Source organism: Palaemon carinicauda, chromosome 24 (genome assembly GCF_036898095.1).
Source record: "Palaemon carinicauda isolate YSFRI2023 chromosome 24, ASM3689809v2, whole genome shotgun sequence".
Classification (NCBI taxonomy): Eukaryota; Metazoa; Arthropoda; class Malacostraca; order Decapoda; family Palaemonidae; genus Palaemon; species Palaemon carinicauda.
The window spans coordinates 57,894,043-57,909,042 of record NC_090748.1 but is presented as its reverse complement, the minus strand read 5'-3'; the positions used below and the strand labels follow the sequence as shown (position 1 = coordinate 57,909,042).

Below are 15,000 nucleotides of genomic sequence, written 5' to 3'. Positions count from 1 at the left end.
ATAAATTTTCTCATATAAGTTACGAGCCTCAATGAATTGGAGTAAAAACTTCATCATTGACTGCTAATTTGGATGACGTATTTTTCTTTCGCAACACCACCGATAGCAGTAACGATAAACTAAATGGTCGTATAACCCTGTTTCTGTAAGACCACTGCGGCTTTAAAATCATTGCAATTTACTATAATGACTTTAATGTAGTTTTTTTTTTTATGTTAAAACCTTAACTATTGGGCGAATAATAATTATTGCTTTATCACAATAACATAATTTACAGACTTATGTTCTATTAATAACTGTAATCTTTTTCGACATTTCTCCAAATAAACAAAACAACTACAAGACTCAAAACCTTGTTCATACCTTAAATGCAAAATTGCAAATTATTACTCGTCCATGAATATGATATCCAGATTTTTTCTTTAATATATACGTTTTTCCAGTCTCCGTAATGTATTTACTAGAGTGAGGAGTAGTGCTGGGGAGACAGAGGGTTTTGAGGTGAAAGTAGGATTACACCAAGGGTCGGCCCATTTATCTTTAACATAGTGATGGACGTTTTAATAGAAAAGGTAAGGGAGACAGTACCATGGAACATATTGTATGCAGTTGATATTGTTCTGTGTGCAGAGAGCAAGGAAGGTCTGGAAATGAAATTGGAAAGATGGAGGCAAGTACTGGAGGACAGAGGAATGAGAATAAGTAGATCTAAGACAGAATTTATATGTACCACCAGTGAGGGGGATGATAGAGAAAGTATTCATCTTCGGGGACAACAGATAAAGAGAGTTGATAAGTTTAAGTATTTGGGATCCTTTGTTAACGCTGGAGGAGGTATGGAAATTGAAGTTAAACATCGGGTACAGGCCGGCTGGAACAACTGGAGAGCAGCCTCAGGAGCTCTTTGTGACAAAAGAATATCACTGTGGTTAAAATGAAAATTTCATAAGACAGTGGTATAAACAGCAATGCTGTATGGACCGGAAACAGCAAGCATGAGGAAGACAGAGGAGAAGAAGATGGATGTGGCAGAAATGAGAATGCTTAGGTGGATGTCTGGGGTGACAAGAGAGGATCGGATTAAAAATGACTACATAAGGGGGTAGACAAAGGTGGTGGAAATATCAAAGAAAGTGCAGGAAGGGAGGCTGAGATGGTATGGACACCTGATGAGGAGATATGAGGACCACGTTGGGAGACATACTATGGAAATGGAGGTTCAAGGAGGAAGAAGAAGAGGGAGAGCAAGAAAGAGATGGAGGGACTGTGTGAGAGGAGACTTACAGAATAGAAAAAGATGGAAACGGCTCATCCGCAACGGTGACCCCATATAAAAATGGGAACCAGCTAAGAAGAAGATACGTTTTTCCAGTCTCAGGGAGGGATTCCCTCCCCCATCCGCCCCTTGAATTTGACTTCAAGCAAAAATTTGACCAATTTGCAGCTAGTTGGTTGGTGGGATGGGTCAAGGATGAAGCAAGGTATATATATATATATATATATATATATATATATATATATATATATATATATATACATTTGTGTGTGTGTTACTTTTAATGGAGTTCTGAAGTTACCTATCAAAAAATTACATACGATTAAATTTACTTTTAGGTGATTTCAATACTAAAGTATGGCAAAAGATAAGAGGAGAATCGATAGTACAGTATGTAAATTTGGAGTAGTAACAAGGAATGGCAGAGGGGAAATGCTTCTAAAATTTGCTAAAAGAAATATTCTTAAAAGTATGAACACTTTTTAATAAAAAGGGACATAGAAAATTGACATGGCGAAGCCTAAATGAAACGAATAACGAAATAGAATATTCTTAGTGAATAAATCAATTTGGTTAAAATTATAACAGTGGTGAATAAGCTGAAGTCAAGTGATATAGAATGATGAGAAGCAAAATTTGTTACGATCTAAAAAGAGAAAGAGATTTAAGTTTAGCAATTCAAATTACATACCACCAGTTAGATGATGAAATGGAAGCAAGTTAAGAAGAAATGAACAGTAATTTGGCAAAATTTGCATTGGAATCCGCAAAAGAGATAGGTGGAATAGTTCCTAAAAAATGTTTAAGGGAAACTATCAGAAAATTATCAAAAACCTAATGGAAAAATGATTAACAATTAGGGTAAAATCCAAGAGAGATCAAATAGAATAATCAGAACTATCCAAATCAATAAAATTAAATAGATGAGGAAAAACCAAATAAAGTAAAAAGCATCAAAGTGATGGAAACAATATTTGGAGCAGGTCACCAACATATGCATGCTTTACTGGATGAAAACAAAGGGGTTAACTAATTAGGATAATCTTTAGGTATTGTAATCAGCTCTTCCAGGAAAAGGACAGTCCAATATCAAAAGATCATTCTTTAGTCTTGAGTAGTGTCATAGCCTCTGTATCATGGCCTTCCACTTCTTGGATTAGATTTCTCTTGCTTGAGGGTACATTCGGGACTAATGTTTATATATAATGCATTTAACTTAATGTTGCTACTGTTCTTAAAATATCTTCTTTTGATAGTTTATTATTCTCTTATACTTGATTTATTTCCTTGTGTCCTTATCTCACGTTCCCCTTAAGCGACACGTTGGGACCTCGCCTGATCCCTTCAAAAAATTGGCAAGGGCTACCCAGTCATGGGCGGGATGGGTTAAAGAGGTAAGCTCAGAGCAAAACATCTGAGGAGAGGATGAGAGTAGCAACTCTGATTGTGGGAACAATGACTGGAAAAGGGTGAGAGCTGGTTGACCTAATGGAGAGAAGGAAGATTGGGGTGCTGTGTGTGCAGGAGACCGGGTGGAAGGGAAATAATGCAAGAGAACTAGGCGAAGGTTGTAAATTATATTACAGTGGAGCAAATATGGAAGGAAGAAATGGAGTAGGAATAATATTATCGAAAGAGTTGAAGGAAAATTTAATTGGGGTGAATAGGAAAAATGAAAGAATTATGAGTTTAAAGCTAGAATTGGGAGCAACAATAGTCAATGTGGTGTGTGTCTGTGCGTCGCAAACTGGATGTACAGAGGAGGACAACGGTACATTCTGGGAGGAGATGGAATAATTCCTGCAAGGGGAAGGGTAATTATAGAAGATCTGAACGGCCACTTGGGAATTAATAGGGAAGGGATAGAGAGAGTGCATGGAGGTTGGGGTGTGGGTGAGAGAAATGATGGGGGAGAAAGAGTGATTAATTTTGCATTGGCTTTTGACCTAGCAATGATCAATACCTTCTTTGAAAAGAAGATTAACACACTGATTACTTACAGTAGTGGTGGCAGGGAGAGCCAGACAGATCTGCTGCTGTGTAAGAGAGACCATCTGAGGGAAGTTAGAAATTGCAAGGTGATAAATGGGGAGAGTGTAGCAGCGCAACGCAGGTTAGTGGTAATTGATTGCAGACTAATGAATTGTAGGAGTAGTAAAAAGACGAGAATGGACCCAAAGACTAGGTGGTGAAAATTGAAAGAGGAAGAACTGAGAGTCTTGTTTAAGGAAAGAGTGCTGGAAGCAGTAAGGTTACATGAGGATGTACAAGAATGGTGGACCGAGATGAGTAAAGTGATTCTAACAATCGCTGAGGAAGTACTTGGCAATTTATCAGGAAGAAGACCCCTAAATGATAAAGTATCGTGGTGGTGGAATGATGAGGTGCAAGAACGGGTAAAACCAAGAAAGAAGGCAAATCTATCAGGACAAGTGCAGGATAAAGAAAACTATAAACAAGCAAAGAAAGAAGCAAGAAGAGCAGTAGCAAAGGCAAAAACAGAGACATTAAGTGAAGTCTATAAAGAGAGGGAAACATCAGAAGGAGAGAAGAAAATATTACGAATTGCTAAGGCCCGAGATGCTGCATCTAAAAACCTGACACAGATAATACAAATAAAAGATAGCAATGGTATAGTTCTAGCAGAAGAGAATGAAATTAAAAGAAGGTGGGAAACTTATTTTGAAGGACTACTAAATGAGGAGAACCCAAGAACAGTATTTGAAGATGGACTCCCCAACGAGTAAAGCTGCAGGACTGGATAATATACCAGTAGAGGTTTGGAAGAGTCTTGGAGAGGAAGGCATAGATATCTCGTGTGACCTGACGCAGAAGATCTTCAATCAGGAAAAGATGCCAGAGGAATGGAGAAGAAGCTTAATCATTCCCATCTATAAGGGGAAGGGAGACATCCAGGAATGTGGCAACTACAGAGGCATAAAGCTGACTATGAAAATATGGGAGAAGATCATTGAGAAGAGACTCAGAGATAAAACAACAATTGGTGATGAAAAATTTGGATTCATGCCTGGAAGAGGGACTGTAGAAGCAATATTTGCTTTGAGGCAGACGATAAAAAAACATCGGGAGAAACAGAAAGGATTACATATGGTCTTTATTGACATGGAGCATGCATACGATCGAGTACCACATCAGGAGCTGTGGAGATGTATGAGAGAAAAGGGAGTAACTGAAAAATACGTAAGAATCACCAAAGATATATATGAAAGGGCAGAAACAAATGTTAAGAGCAGTATAGGCCTAACAGAAAGTTTCCCAGTAAATGTGGGACTACATCAGGGGTCTGCATTGAGCCCTTACCTATTTGATTTGGTCATGGATGTAGTAACACAAGGTATTAGAGATCAGTCTCCTTGGTGTATGCTTTTTGCTGATGATGTTTTCCTGTGTAGCACTAGGCGAGAGGCAGTAAAAGAGAAACTGGAGGAGTGGAGAAGAGAAATGGAAAATAGGGGATTGAAGATCTGCAGGAAAAAGAGATTATTTGAGATTGAAAAATGGCGAGAATGGGGAAGTTAGTTTGCAAGGAGAGAGATTGAAAAGAGTTGAAAATTTCAGGGATTTAGGATCAACAGTTGCAGAGGATGGTGATCTGGGGGCAGAAATAAACCACAGAATACAGGCAGGATGGGAGAATTGGAAAAAAAAGTCCGTGGAGTACTATGTGACAGGAAAATAGGGGTTAAGTTGAAAGGTAAAGTACATAGGACAGTTGTGAGATCGGGAATGATGTATGGAGTGGAGACGTGGGCAATAAAGAAGACAAAAGAGAAGATGGATGTGGCAGAGATGAGAATGTTGAGAAGGATGTGTGGGATGACAAGAAGAGATAAGATACGGAATGAAGTAGTTAAGGATACCACAGGAGTTAGAAAATTATCAGATAAGATCCAAGAAAGTAGACTGAGGTAGTATGGTCATGTCATGAGAAGATATGAACAGTATATTGGGAGGAGAATGATGGAAATGGAGGTACAGGGAACGAGAAGGAGAGGGAGACCAGAGCGAAGGTGGGTGGACTGTATCAAGGATGACCTTCGATCAAAGGGATTAACCGGTGATGAGGTGTGGGACAGAGGTAGGTGGAGAAAGCTGACCAGAAACATCGACCCCACATAGAAGTGGGAAAAGATGTAGACAAAGAAGACTGGATGTAAACAAAAATATTATCAACAAAAGAGATGGAAAGATAAAAATTGCAGAGTATTTCTATACAATGCTATACTGAAGTGATATAAAAAATAGGGTTAGCAGAACTATCCAAAGAAACTAAAATGAAAAACCCAGGACATTCGTAGACCGACCAAGAAAAAAAATGACGAAGTACTAAAGAAAGAACAATCATCAAATTGATGAAAAGAACACTTTGAACAAGACGCCAACAGATGTTTGCTTCAAAGGATGAAAATAGCATTATTATTATTATTATTATTATTATTATTATTATTATTATTATTATTATTATTATTATTACAAGCTAAGCTATAACCCTAGTTGGAAAAGCAGGATGCTATAAGCCCCAAAGGCTTCAACGTGGAAAATGCCTAGTGAGATAAGGACACAAGGAAATAAATGAAGTATAAGAGAATAATAAACTATCAAAAGAAAACATTTTACGTTAGATACATTATATATGAACTATAAAAACTTAAAAAAAAAAAAAAAAAAAAAAAAACAAGAGGAGGAGAAATAAGATAGAACAGTATGCCCGAATGTACCCTCAATCAAGAGAAATCTAATCCAAGGGAGTGGAAGGCCATGATACAGAGGCTATCACACTACTCGAGTCTAAAGAATGATTGTTTGATATTGGAGTGTCCTTTTCCTGGAAGAGCTAATTACCATAGCTAAAGATTATCCTAGTTAGTTAACCCCTTGAGAGATAAAGGATTGTTTGGTAATCTCAGTGTTGTCAGGTGTATGAGGTCAGAGGAGAATTTGGAAAGAATAGGCCAGACTATTCAGTGTATGTGAAGGCAACGATAAAATGGGTCGTGACCACAGGGATGGTTCCAATGTAGTACTGTTTGGCCAGTCAAAGGCCCCAATAACTCTCTATGGGTAGTATCTCAACGAGTGGCTAGTGTCCTGGTCTACCTACTATTTTCAATAAAAGAGATGAATTGATAAAAATTCCGGAGTATTTCTATACAATGCTATACAATAGTGATATAAGATATAACTTTAGCGATAAAAATAATGGGACACCTGAGCTTTTACCAGAAATAACAGTAGGAATAGTAAAGAAACCAGGCAAAACATCAATAAAAGATGGCTAATACTTGATTTATTAATAGATGGAGGGTACTTCATAGTAGTAAAACTCGCTGAGATTTACATAAAATGTCTGGAAGAATGTTCTACACCTACAGAATGGAAAAATATCATTATACTAATTCACAAGAAAGGAGACAAAATATCTGAAAAATTAACACTCGAAAAGTTTAGTCTCTGTAATATAAAATATTTACAAAGATCATATCATGCCGAATAGAGAGGTAAGACTAATCAACCAAGAGAACATGTAGGCTTTACAAGTGAGTATTCAACAATTGACCCTATTCACGAATTAACCAGCTAATGAAAAATTCAACAAAGTATGAAAAACCATTATTTATGGCCTTTATAAACTATGAGAAAGTTTTTGATTCTGACGAAATTTCAATAGTAATGAAAACCCTTCAGAGACAAAATATATGAATCTTATGATAGAACACTTAGACAGGCAGATTTCATCTTGCCTAAACTCACAGCATGCCTAAAATAAGTTTTTATAAATTAGTTAAGAAGACGAAGTTATTACAACTAATCCTGTGCACAATTGGGAGTCTTTGCACAGTGTATTATGACTACAAGTTAGCCTCTGGGCTTAATTCTGTGACATTAGATTTTATATAGTATTTGTGACTGGAAATGTGCGTTATTATTAAGTTAGAAGAGTATAGTGCAAAGCAAATGTCCTTTTTTTTCTCCTTGTTCATTATGAAGAGGTTTCTAGGTTCTTTTGAAATTGACCAGTAATAGCATTGTATATTCTTTTATTGCTCGGCAGGGAAGTAATGTTGCCTTTATTACCTCCCCAAAGAGGTTATGCGATTAAGTCAGTTTATTTATCTGTGGGCTGTGGACAGGATTACGCAAAACTACTTGAAGGATTTTGATGAAATTTTCACTGAAGATAAACCATAGGTCATGGACGACCCCATTGAATTTTGGAGCTAATCCGGATTCCAGATTTGGATTTGCATTTTTCGTGTGTCTGTGGACAGGATTACGTCAAAAATAATCCACAGATTTTGACGAAATTTTCACCACAGATAGACCTTAGGTCATGGATAACTCCAATAAATTTTGGAGATGATCCTGATCCAGATACAGATTCTAGATCTGGATTTACTTGTTTTCGTTATCTTGAAGATAACTTCAAATTTTCTTGATGGATTTTGACAAAATTATTACCATAGATTTATCATAGATCATGGATGACCCCATTAAATTTTGGAGATGATCAGGATCTGGATCTGAATTCTAATTTAGTTTATTTATTTATTTATTAATGAGTCTGTGGACAGGATTATGTTAAAACTACTCCACAGAGTTTAACGAAATCCTTACTAAAGATAGATCTTGAAATCTGGACAACCCCATGAAATTTTGGAGATGATCTGGATCTGGATCTGGAATCTGGATCCAGATTTTCTTACATTTTAAATATTATGTCCCAACTACTCGACGGATTTTGACTAATTTTCTCACCACAGATACATCTTATGTCATGGACAACCCCATCAAATTCTAAAGATGATCCGGATTCTACCTTATTTATATGTCTATTTGTCTGTGAGTCTGTGGACAGGATCACGCTAAAATTGCACGACGGATTTTAACAAAATTTCCACCACAGATAAATCAGATATTAGGTCATGAATGAACTAGTTAAATCTTGGGGATGATCAAGATCTGGATCCGGATTCAAGATCTGGATTTGCATTTTAAAGATAATGTAAACACTACTCTATGGAGTGTGTCGAAGTTTTCAACATATATAAATGTTAGCCCATAGAGATAGATAGATAGATATTTATTGACCACAAATTCTACATTAAAAATTATAATAAACATAATTACATATTAGCATGAATCTATTACACATATCAGGATATTTACATTACTTTATACACAATGTATCAATGGAATTACAGGATTTATAATAGTTTCTTAGCATACTGTATATCACAATCAAAATCATTAAACATGATGAAATGAATGTATATCATAATTAATTCGAATACTATGTGTAATAGTGCATGACTCCACCACATGTAACTCCATTTGTTCCTCGCCACAAGGGCATAGTCTCTCCTCTACTGGAAGGCGACCTCGACCTCTTCTATTCCAACTACCTGTTTCAATGGGATCAGGTGAGTTTGTCTAAAACAATTTGTCTAAAATACAATTCGTCTAAATCAATTCGTCTAGACCAATTCGTCTAAAACAATTTGTCTAAAGTACAATTTGTCTAATACCAATTTGCCTAAAATACAATTTGTCTAAAATAAAAAACTTCAGGAACTCATCAACTCCACACCCTAAAGTGGCAATTAGGAGGATTTGAGATCATCATTTCTAAAAAGAACTTAGAATAACTGGTTTCTTGTTTATTTTTTCTCAAGATACTATTTACGCTTTCCTTTTTTTAATAATAATAATAATAATAATAATAATAATAATAATAATAATAATAATAATAATAATAATAATAATAATAATAATAATAATAATAATGGGGAATGGTAGTTCAAAGTGTGAACGAGGTAAAGAAAATTATGGTAAATAAAATAAAATGAAGCAATATATTTATCAAATGCAGAATTAGATGTAGAATTACATAAAGGAAGAAATTACAGGGAAAAAAAACTAAACAGGTAGCCTAGCCTAAAATTAATAAAATACATTCATATAGAAAATTAAAATGTAGAATTTAATGCATAAAAAAATTAATAAAGGTTTTATTAAAAGAATATCTTTTGAAAAAACTACTTTTATAGTTAAAAAGAAAGATTGTGGGCAATACCACGTATGTAATCAATAATATCATTTTGATCAAAAGTTTGTACAAGACTATTTAGACGTTTTGCCGAATCTTGATAACGCTTGCTTGGTGGTTCTGGCTCCATCCCTGCAACATACTGCTCAATTCGTACCTCATTTAAACTTTGCTCTTTTTTTTAAACACTTGATGAACTTCCATATATTGGGGTGATGTACACCTACTTCAGTTTCGAATCCACGATGCCATGCTTCGACGGTATTGTTCGTTTTAGGAAGATTATTAAGCACTCTAGAATACATATTCCACATATCATGTGGAAAAAGAGGTGGACGTCGACCGTACCGTCTATTAGGCCTCCAAATCCAGGTGTCTTCAAAATAATCAAGGACATCTTGTGCTTCATGGGGGAAGGTGTTATTATCACACAATAATTCAAACGCGTCTATTACGCTACCTACGCGTACGAATACCAATGCTGGTAGCATCCTCATCTGTAGAGCAAAACTGGTTTCTGTTTCATATTTTCGTTTTAGGCCATTATTTTGTTTTGTATTGCACGGAAAATACATTGGATGAAGTGGAAAAAGCAACCATTTTGTTCTGTATTTGGAAATTCCTTCAGACACGCTTTCGTCATAGCTTTCTCAAAATCGATCGTTATTGATAGTGGTGCGCACAAAAGTTCAAGCTTCTTTATCTGCTGTAAAAAAAATCTATATAAGTTTTTTCTGCTTTATATGGCAATAATGCAAAAAGAAGTGGCAACGACACTTTGTTTTAGTCCATGAAATTTATGTAACTGATGAAATAGCAAAGGTACAGTTTTAAATGTTCCGTCAGCATACCAATGACTACTTTGTGATAAACACTGTAAATTCCGTTTGGTTGCAAATATGACTATACGCTTTTCAACCGGTCCCGAGTCATACATCAGAAACTGATCACCTTTAAAAGTTATGGTTAGATCGGGTGGAAAAACAATTTCACTGCATGTTGATGGTAGGGCTGGTACAGCGAGGGTTTGTTGTCTTATAGATCTTATAGTTCTCTTCATACTTTGCACCATGGGAAGTTTTGGAGCAACAGCTTGATCGCAATCTTCGAGCGCATTAGATAAAACTGATCTGGGTGCGTCTTGTGTTGTCTTAGCCAGATGACATATTTTTGTCACAATTTCCTTTGCTGCACTTTCGGCCACATCTAATACATGATTGTGATTTGTAGACGATTTTACTATGTGATCATTTGCCGTAATTATACGAGCGCCGCATTTTGTTATTGGATATTTATCACACTTCCAATAAACTCGTTCGTCATTTTCACCATTTTTGTAAAATGTAAATCCATTCTCAACTAATTTCTTACGACCTTTTTTTGATTCGATGAATTCAAGAGGCATTTTGGGCTATAGGTGTAACCAGTTTGAATATTACCATAATAAGAACTTGTTTTGTTTATGTAAAATGAAGAAGGATTTTTTTCCAAATTTGTTTTTAAGAGAAAAGCAGTTATAATTACAGTAAACGACTAATTTTAGTAAACGGCCATGGTTTAGAAGTAAAACGATATGAAAAAAATAGAAATTCAGGAAAGATTGTTTCCCTTTTAAAACAATCATTACAGTTCTGTAAATAATTTTTTTTATTCACCTTTTTCAACTTTCGTTTATTTGATTTGATTAGTTTATTTTCTTTTTTTCTTTTTTATTTTAGACAAATTGTATTTTAGACATCTTGTTATTAGACAAATAGTACTTTAGACAAATTGTTTTAGACGAATTGGTCTAGACGAATTGATTTAGACAAATTGTATTTTAGACAAATTGTTTTAGACAAATCCGCCTAGACCCTGTTTCAATAGCAAGGTTATGAGAGTTTAACCTAAATCTAGTAAAAGAAGTTCTATATATGTCGTTAACATTTATCTTTTTAGTATATACATCGTGTACAGTAAATTCATGATTCAATAGTCTATATGTTTCTCTACGAGAGGAATTAGATTCAATTACAGCCTGTTTAAAATTTTTAAGATCTTCTTTGATCTCATCTTTATCTATTGAAATCAAGTTTGATACATAAGTACCAGTAGGTGTATTGTACTCTAAAGTAGGTTTCATTGCATGTACCCGTGGATCGTCTACCATCCCGTTCCTATCTCTCCACATATTTTCAAAAAACTTCCTTTGTTTATATCTTACAATAGATTTTAATGTTGGCATTCATACTTCCAAATAACACAGATGTTGACTTCCGAACACCTAATATTGGTTTAATTTCCCAGTTTTATAATCTAACAATAGGTTTCAGATCTCCATTAATCCAGGACTCACACCCGTAAAGAACTAAATCCGCTTTAAAAAGTTTCTTCTTAACATAAAATGGGACATCGTTGTTTTCATTTACAAAAGATATGAATTTTAAAATGTGGCACATTTTTGCTTGCGCATGAGCTGCAATGGCAGCCGATACCAAACTATCACTTGTAAAAACACTTCCCAAATTAATATATCGATCACACCATGACACCGTCAACTCATCCACTCTTATTGGTTTACGCTCAATCATCCCTACATTAATAGCAAAAAATTTGGTTTTATTCACATTTTCTCTCATACCATTATTTTGACAAAACTGATTAAGAAGTCCCAGATTATTTATCATTTCACTCCTAGTCGTAGATAATATGACAGTGCCATCCATCAATACAAGAACATGTAGCCACACCAGCAACCCATCAAGACCCCAATTATCTTTAATCAACTAAATCAGATCATTAACATATAATACAAAGAGGATACAGGAAGTAGGGATCCCTGACGCACTCCCACCGTAGCTGTAATAAGAGCAGTTGATATCATGCTATGTGTGGCATGATACATCGCTACTAAAGCAGCAATCATCACTGCCTTACTACCAAACTGTTTAAGCATACAAAATAACGTATTTCTTGGCACATGATCATAAGCTTGTGAAAAGTCTACAAAGGTAACAAATAGGGGTAATTTTTTCCTTTTAGCCAAATCAAGTAATAATCTTAACATTACTACATGTTCAATACAGCCCCTTATAGACAACCCCATTAGATTATGTAGATGATCCAGATCCGGATTCTAGATCCACGTTTGTATGTTTTGCCATTTTAAAGATAGTGCTGTACTGCATGTGTTTCACACACGCTTCTGCACATTTCATCTCAAGACTCGCACATTGTTTTGGCAGCCACTAAACAAACATTCACCGAAATAGAAGCAGTGGGCCTTGACAAAAGCTCTCAAGCCCATGGTCATCACCCTTAGACATCATCCTGAATAAAGATGGCTCTCTGCATCCGTGTGGGAATTACAAGCAGCTGAACATGCAAAAATAACTGGATCACTACCCCTCCCAAATACTACCGAGGTAACCTCCTAATTGCAAAACACCAAGGTTTTCTCCCACTTGATCTCCTGAAGGGAAATTATAAGGTGATTATGAACCCAGAAAACATCCCCAAGACTGCCATCACCGACCCTTTTGGTACATACACCTTTAATTACTCCTGTTTTGGCCTTCGTAATGCTGGGGCCATGTTTTAACATATGAATAGCATGTTAAAGGAACTCCCCTTCTGTGTATGTTAAGTGGATGACATACTTGTGTTTTCTTCCTCCAAAAAGGAACACCTCCGTCACCTACACATTTTGCTTAACCGCACACTACAGAACTGCCTTGTTGTGCAGTAAAAATTTTTACCTTTAGCGTCAACAAAGTTTCGTTCTTACAGCACCGCATCACTCATGAAGGAGAATACCCCCTCCCTGAGAAGGTACCATCCATTCAACACTTCCCCATGCCCTCGACCGTCAAAGCACTGCAAGAATTATTGGGAATGATCAACTATTAACACTGTTTCCTGCCTGCCATCATCACCCCTCTTGCCCTCTTTTATGCCTCCTTCATGGGCAAGCCAAAAAACTTGAAGTGGGGTCCCCTTCAAAAAGCGTCTCTTTGCAACACATAGAATGCCCTATCAGCCGCTGGTACTCTCACTTTTCCCACAGATGCCAGCACATTGCTATTGTTGCAATACTCGAGCAGGTGGTTAACAGCACACCCTGGCTATTGGCCTTCTTCAGTAAAAAACTGTCCAAGGCGGAATCCCAGTACTCTACCTTCAACTGCGACTTGCTAGTGGTTAACTTGGCTGTCCGTCACTTTCGCCCCTTCTTGAAAAGTACGCCCTTCGTCATTCCCACAGAACACATGCCTCTGGTGCAGGCCTTAACTCAACTGCCCGATGCCTGGTCTGCCCTTCAACACCGACGTATCTCCTCCGTGGCTGAATGCAATTGCACCCTTCAACATGTCTCTGAGAAAACAAATCCCATTGTCGATGCCCTGTCAAGAAACACATTGGCTGCTTGACACCTAGGGTTAGATTACGTTGCCTTGGCAGAAGCCCAACAAAATGATCGAGAGTACCAAGCATATTGGAAATCCTACCCATCCCTATGTTGGGGGACCCCTTGATGACTCCAATGGACCCCTCCTCTGTAATATCAGTACTGCTAGATCTAGATCGTGGATACCTGCTCTGATGCGACGACAGGTGTTTTATCTCATTCATGGCCTACCAGATCCCTCACATCAATCTACTGCACAGCTACTGAAGACAAAGTTCATTTGGCACGGTATTACTAAGGATGATAAGGATTGGGTATGTGCCTGTACTTAATGCCAAATTTCAAACGTACATAGACACACAGATTCAGGAGTGGGCACCTTTCCTCAACTTCAACTTCATTTCTCTCACATTCATGTGGACGTGGTAGGCTCCCTACCTACATCACAAGGACATCGTAACCTGGTTACCATCATCGATGGTTCCACTCGTTAGCCTGAAGCCATTCCCATGGAAACTGCAACATCTGCCTCATTTACATCTGTACTCTCAGGATGGATAGTGAGATTTGGTATCCCTGAGCTTATTACTTCTGATTGGGGTACCACTTTCCCTTCTCCATTGTGGACACCATTAGCAAATCTCCTGGGAATTATACTTCATTAGACAACCTCCTACCACACTGCTGCCAACGGAATAGTGGAACTTTTTCATTGCAACCTCAAAGCCTCTTTGATGTCCCACTGAAAGGACTCTAACTGGTTTACCCACTTCCCTGGGTCCTTTTGGGACTAAGGACCACCCTTAAAGATGCCCTAGATGCTTTGGCAGCTGAAATGGTTTATGGCAACCAGTTGGCCATCCCTGCAGATTTTTTTCTTTCTACAACCTCCTTCGACAATCTCCAGTGTCTATATCACGTTGTTGGGAAATTTACTCCATGCCGTCAGACTTACAAGCCCCCAGCAAAGCAACACAATGAAAGATCTGCACTTAGCAATGCACATTTTCCTGCGCAACCACACTAGCAAGCCACCGCTAACGCACCATTACCAGGGTCCTTTCCTCATGATCCATTGTATGCCAAAAGCATTCTTAAATAACATGCGAAGCAAAGAAGACTGGGTCTCCATTGATCATCTATAACCTGCATATCTGCTGCCAGATGACATATTTAGATGGGGCTATGTACCACACGTGTTTCATACACGCTCGTACACTATGAAGGTTTTCCTTTTTATTGTATCACTTGCTCTTCCTTGTAGTGTTA

General features: G+C 37.0%; 1 protein-coding gene across 1 annotated transcript; it reads left to right on the top strand.

The window, feature by feature from the left end:
• Positions 1 to 3,561: 3,561 nt before the first annotated feature.
• Positions 3,562 to 4,816, top strand: LOC137618394 (chromatin assembly factor 1 subunit A-like). The gene is made up of 2 exons (XM_068348563.1): positions 3,562 to 3,944; positions 4,690 to 4,816. Exons 1-2 carry the CDS (start codon positions 3,562 to 3,564, stop codon positions 4,814 to 4,816), a joined length of 510 nt encoding a protein of 169 aa, XP_068204664.1.
• The last annotated feature ends 10,184 nt before the right edge of the window (positions 4,817 to 15,000 follow it).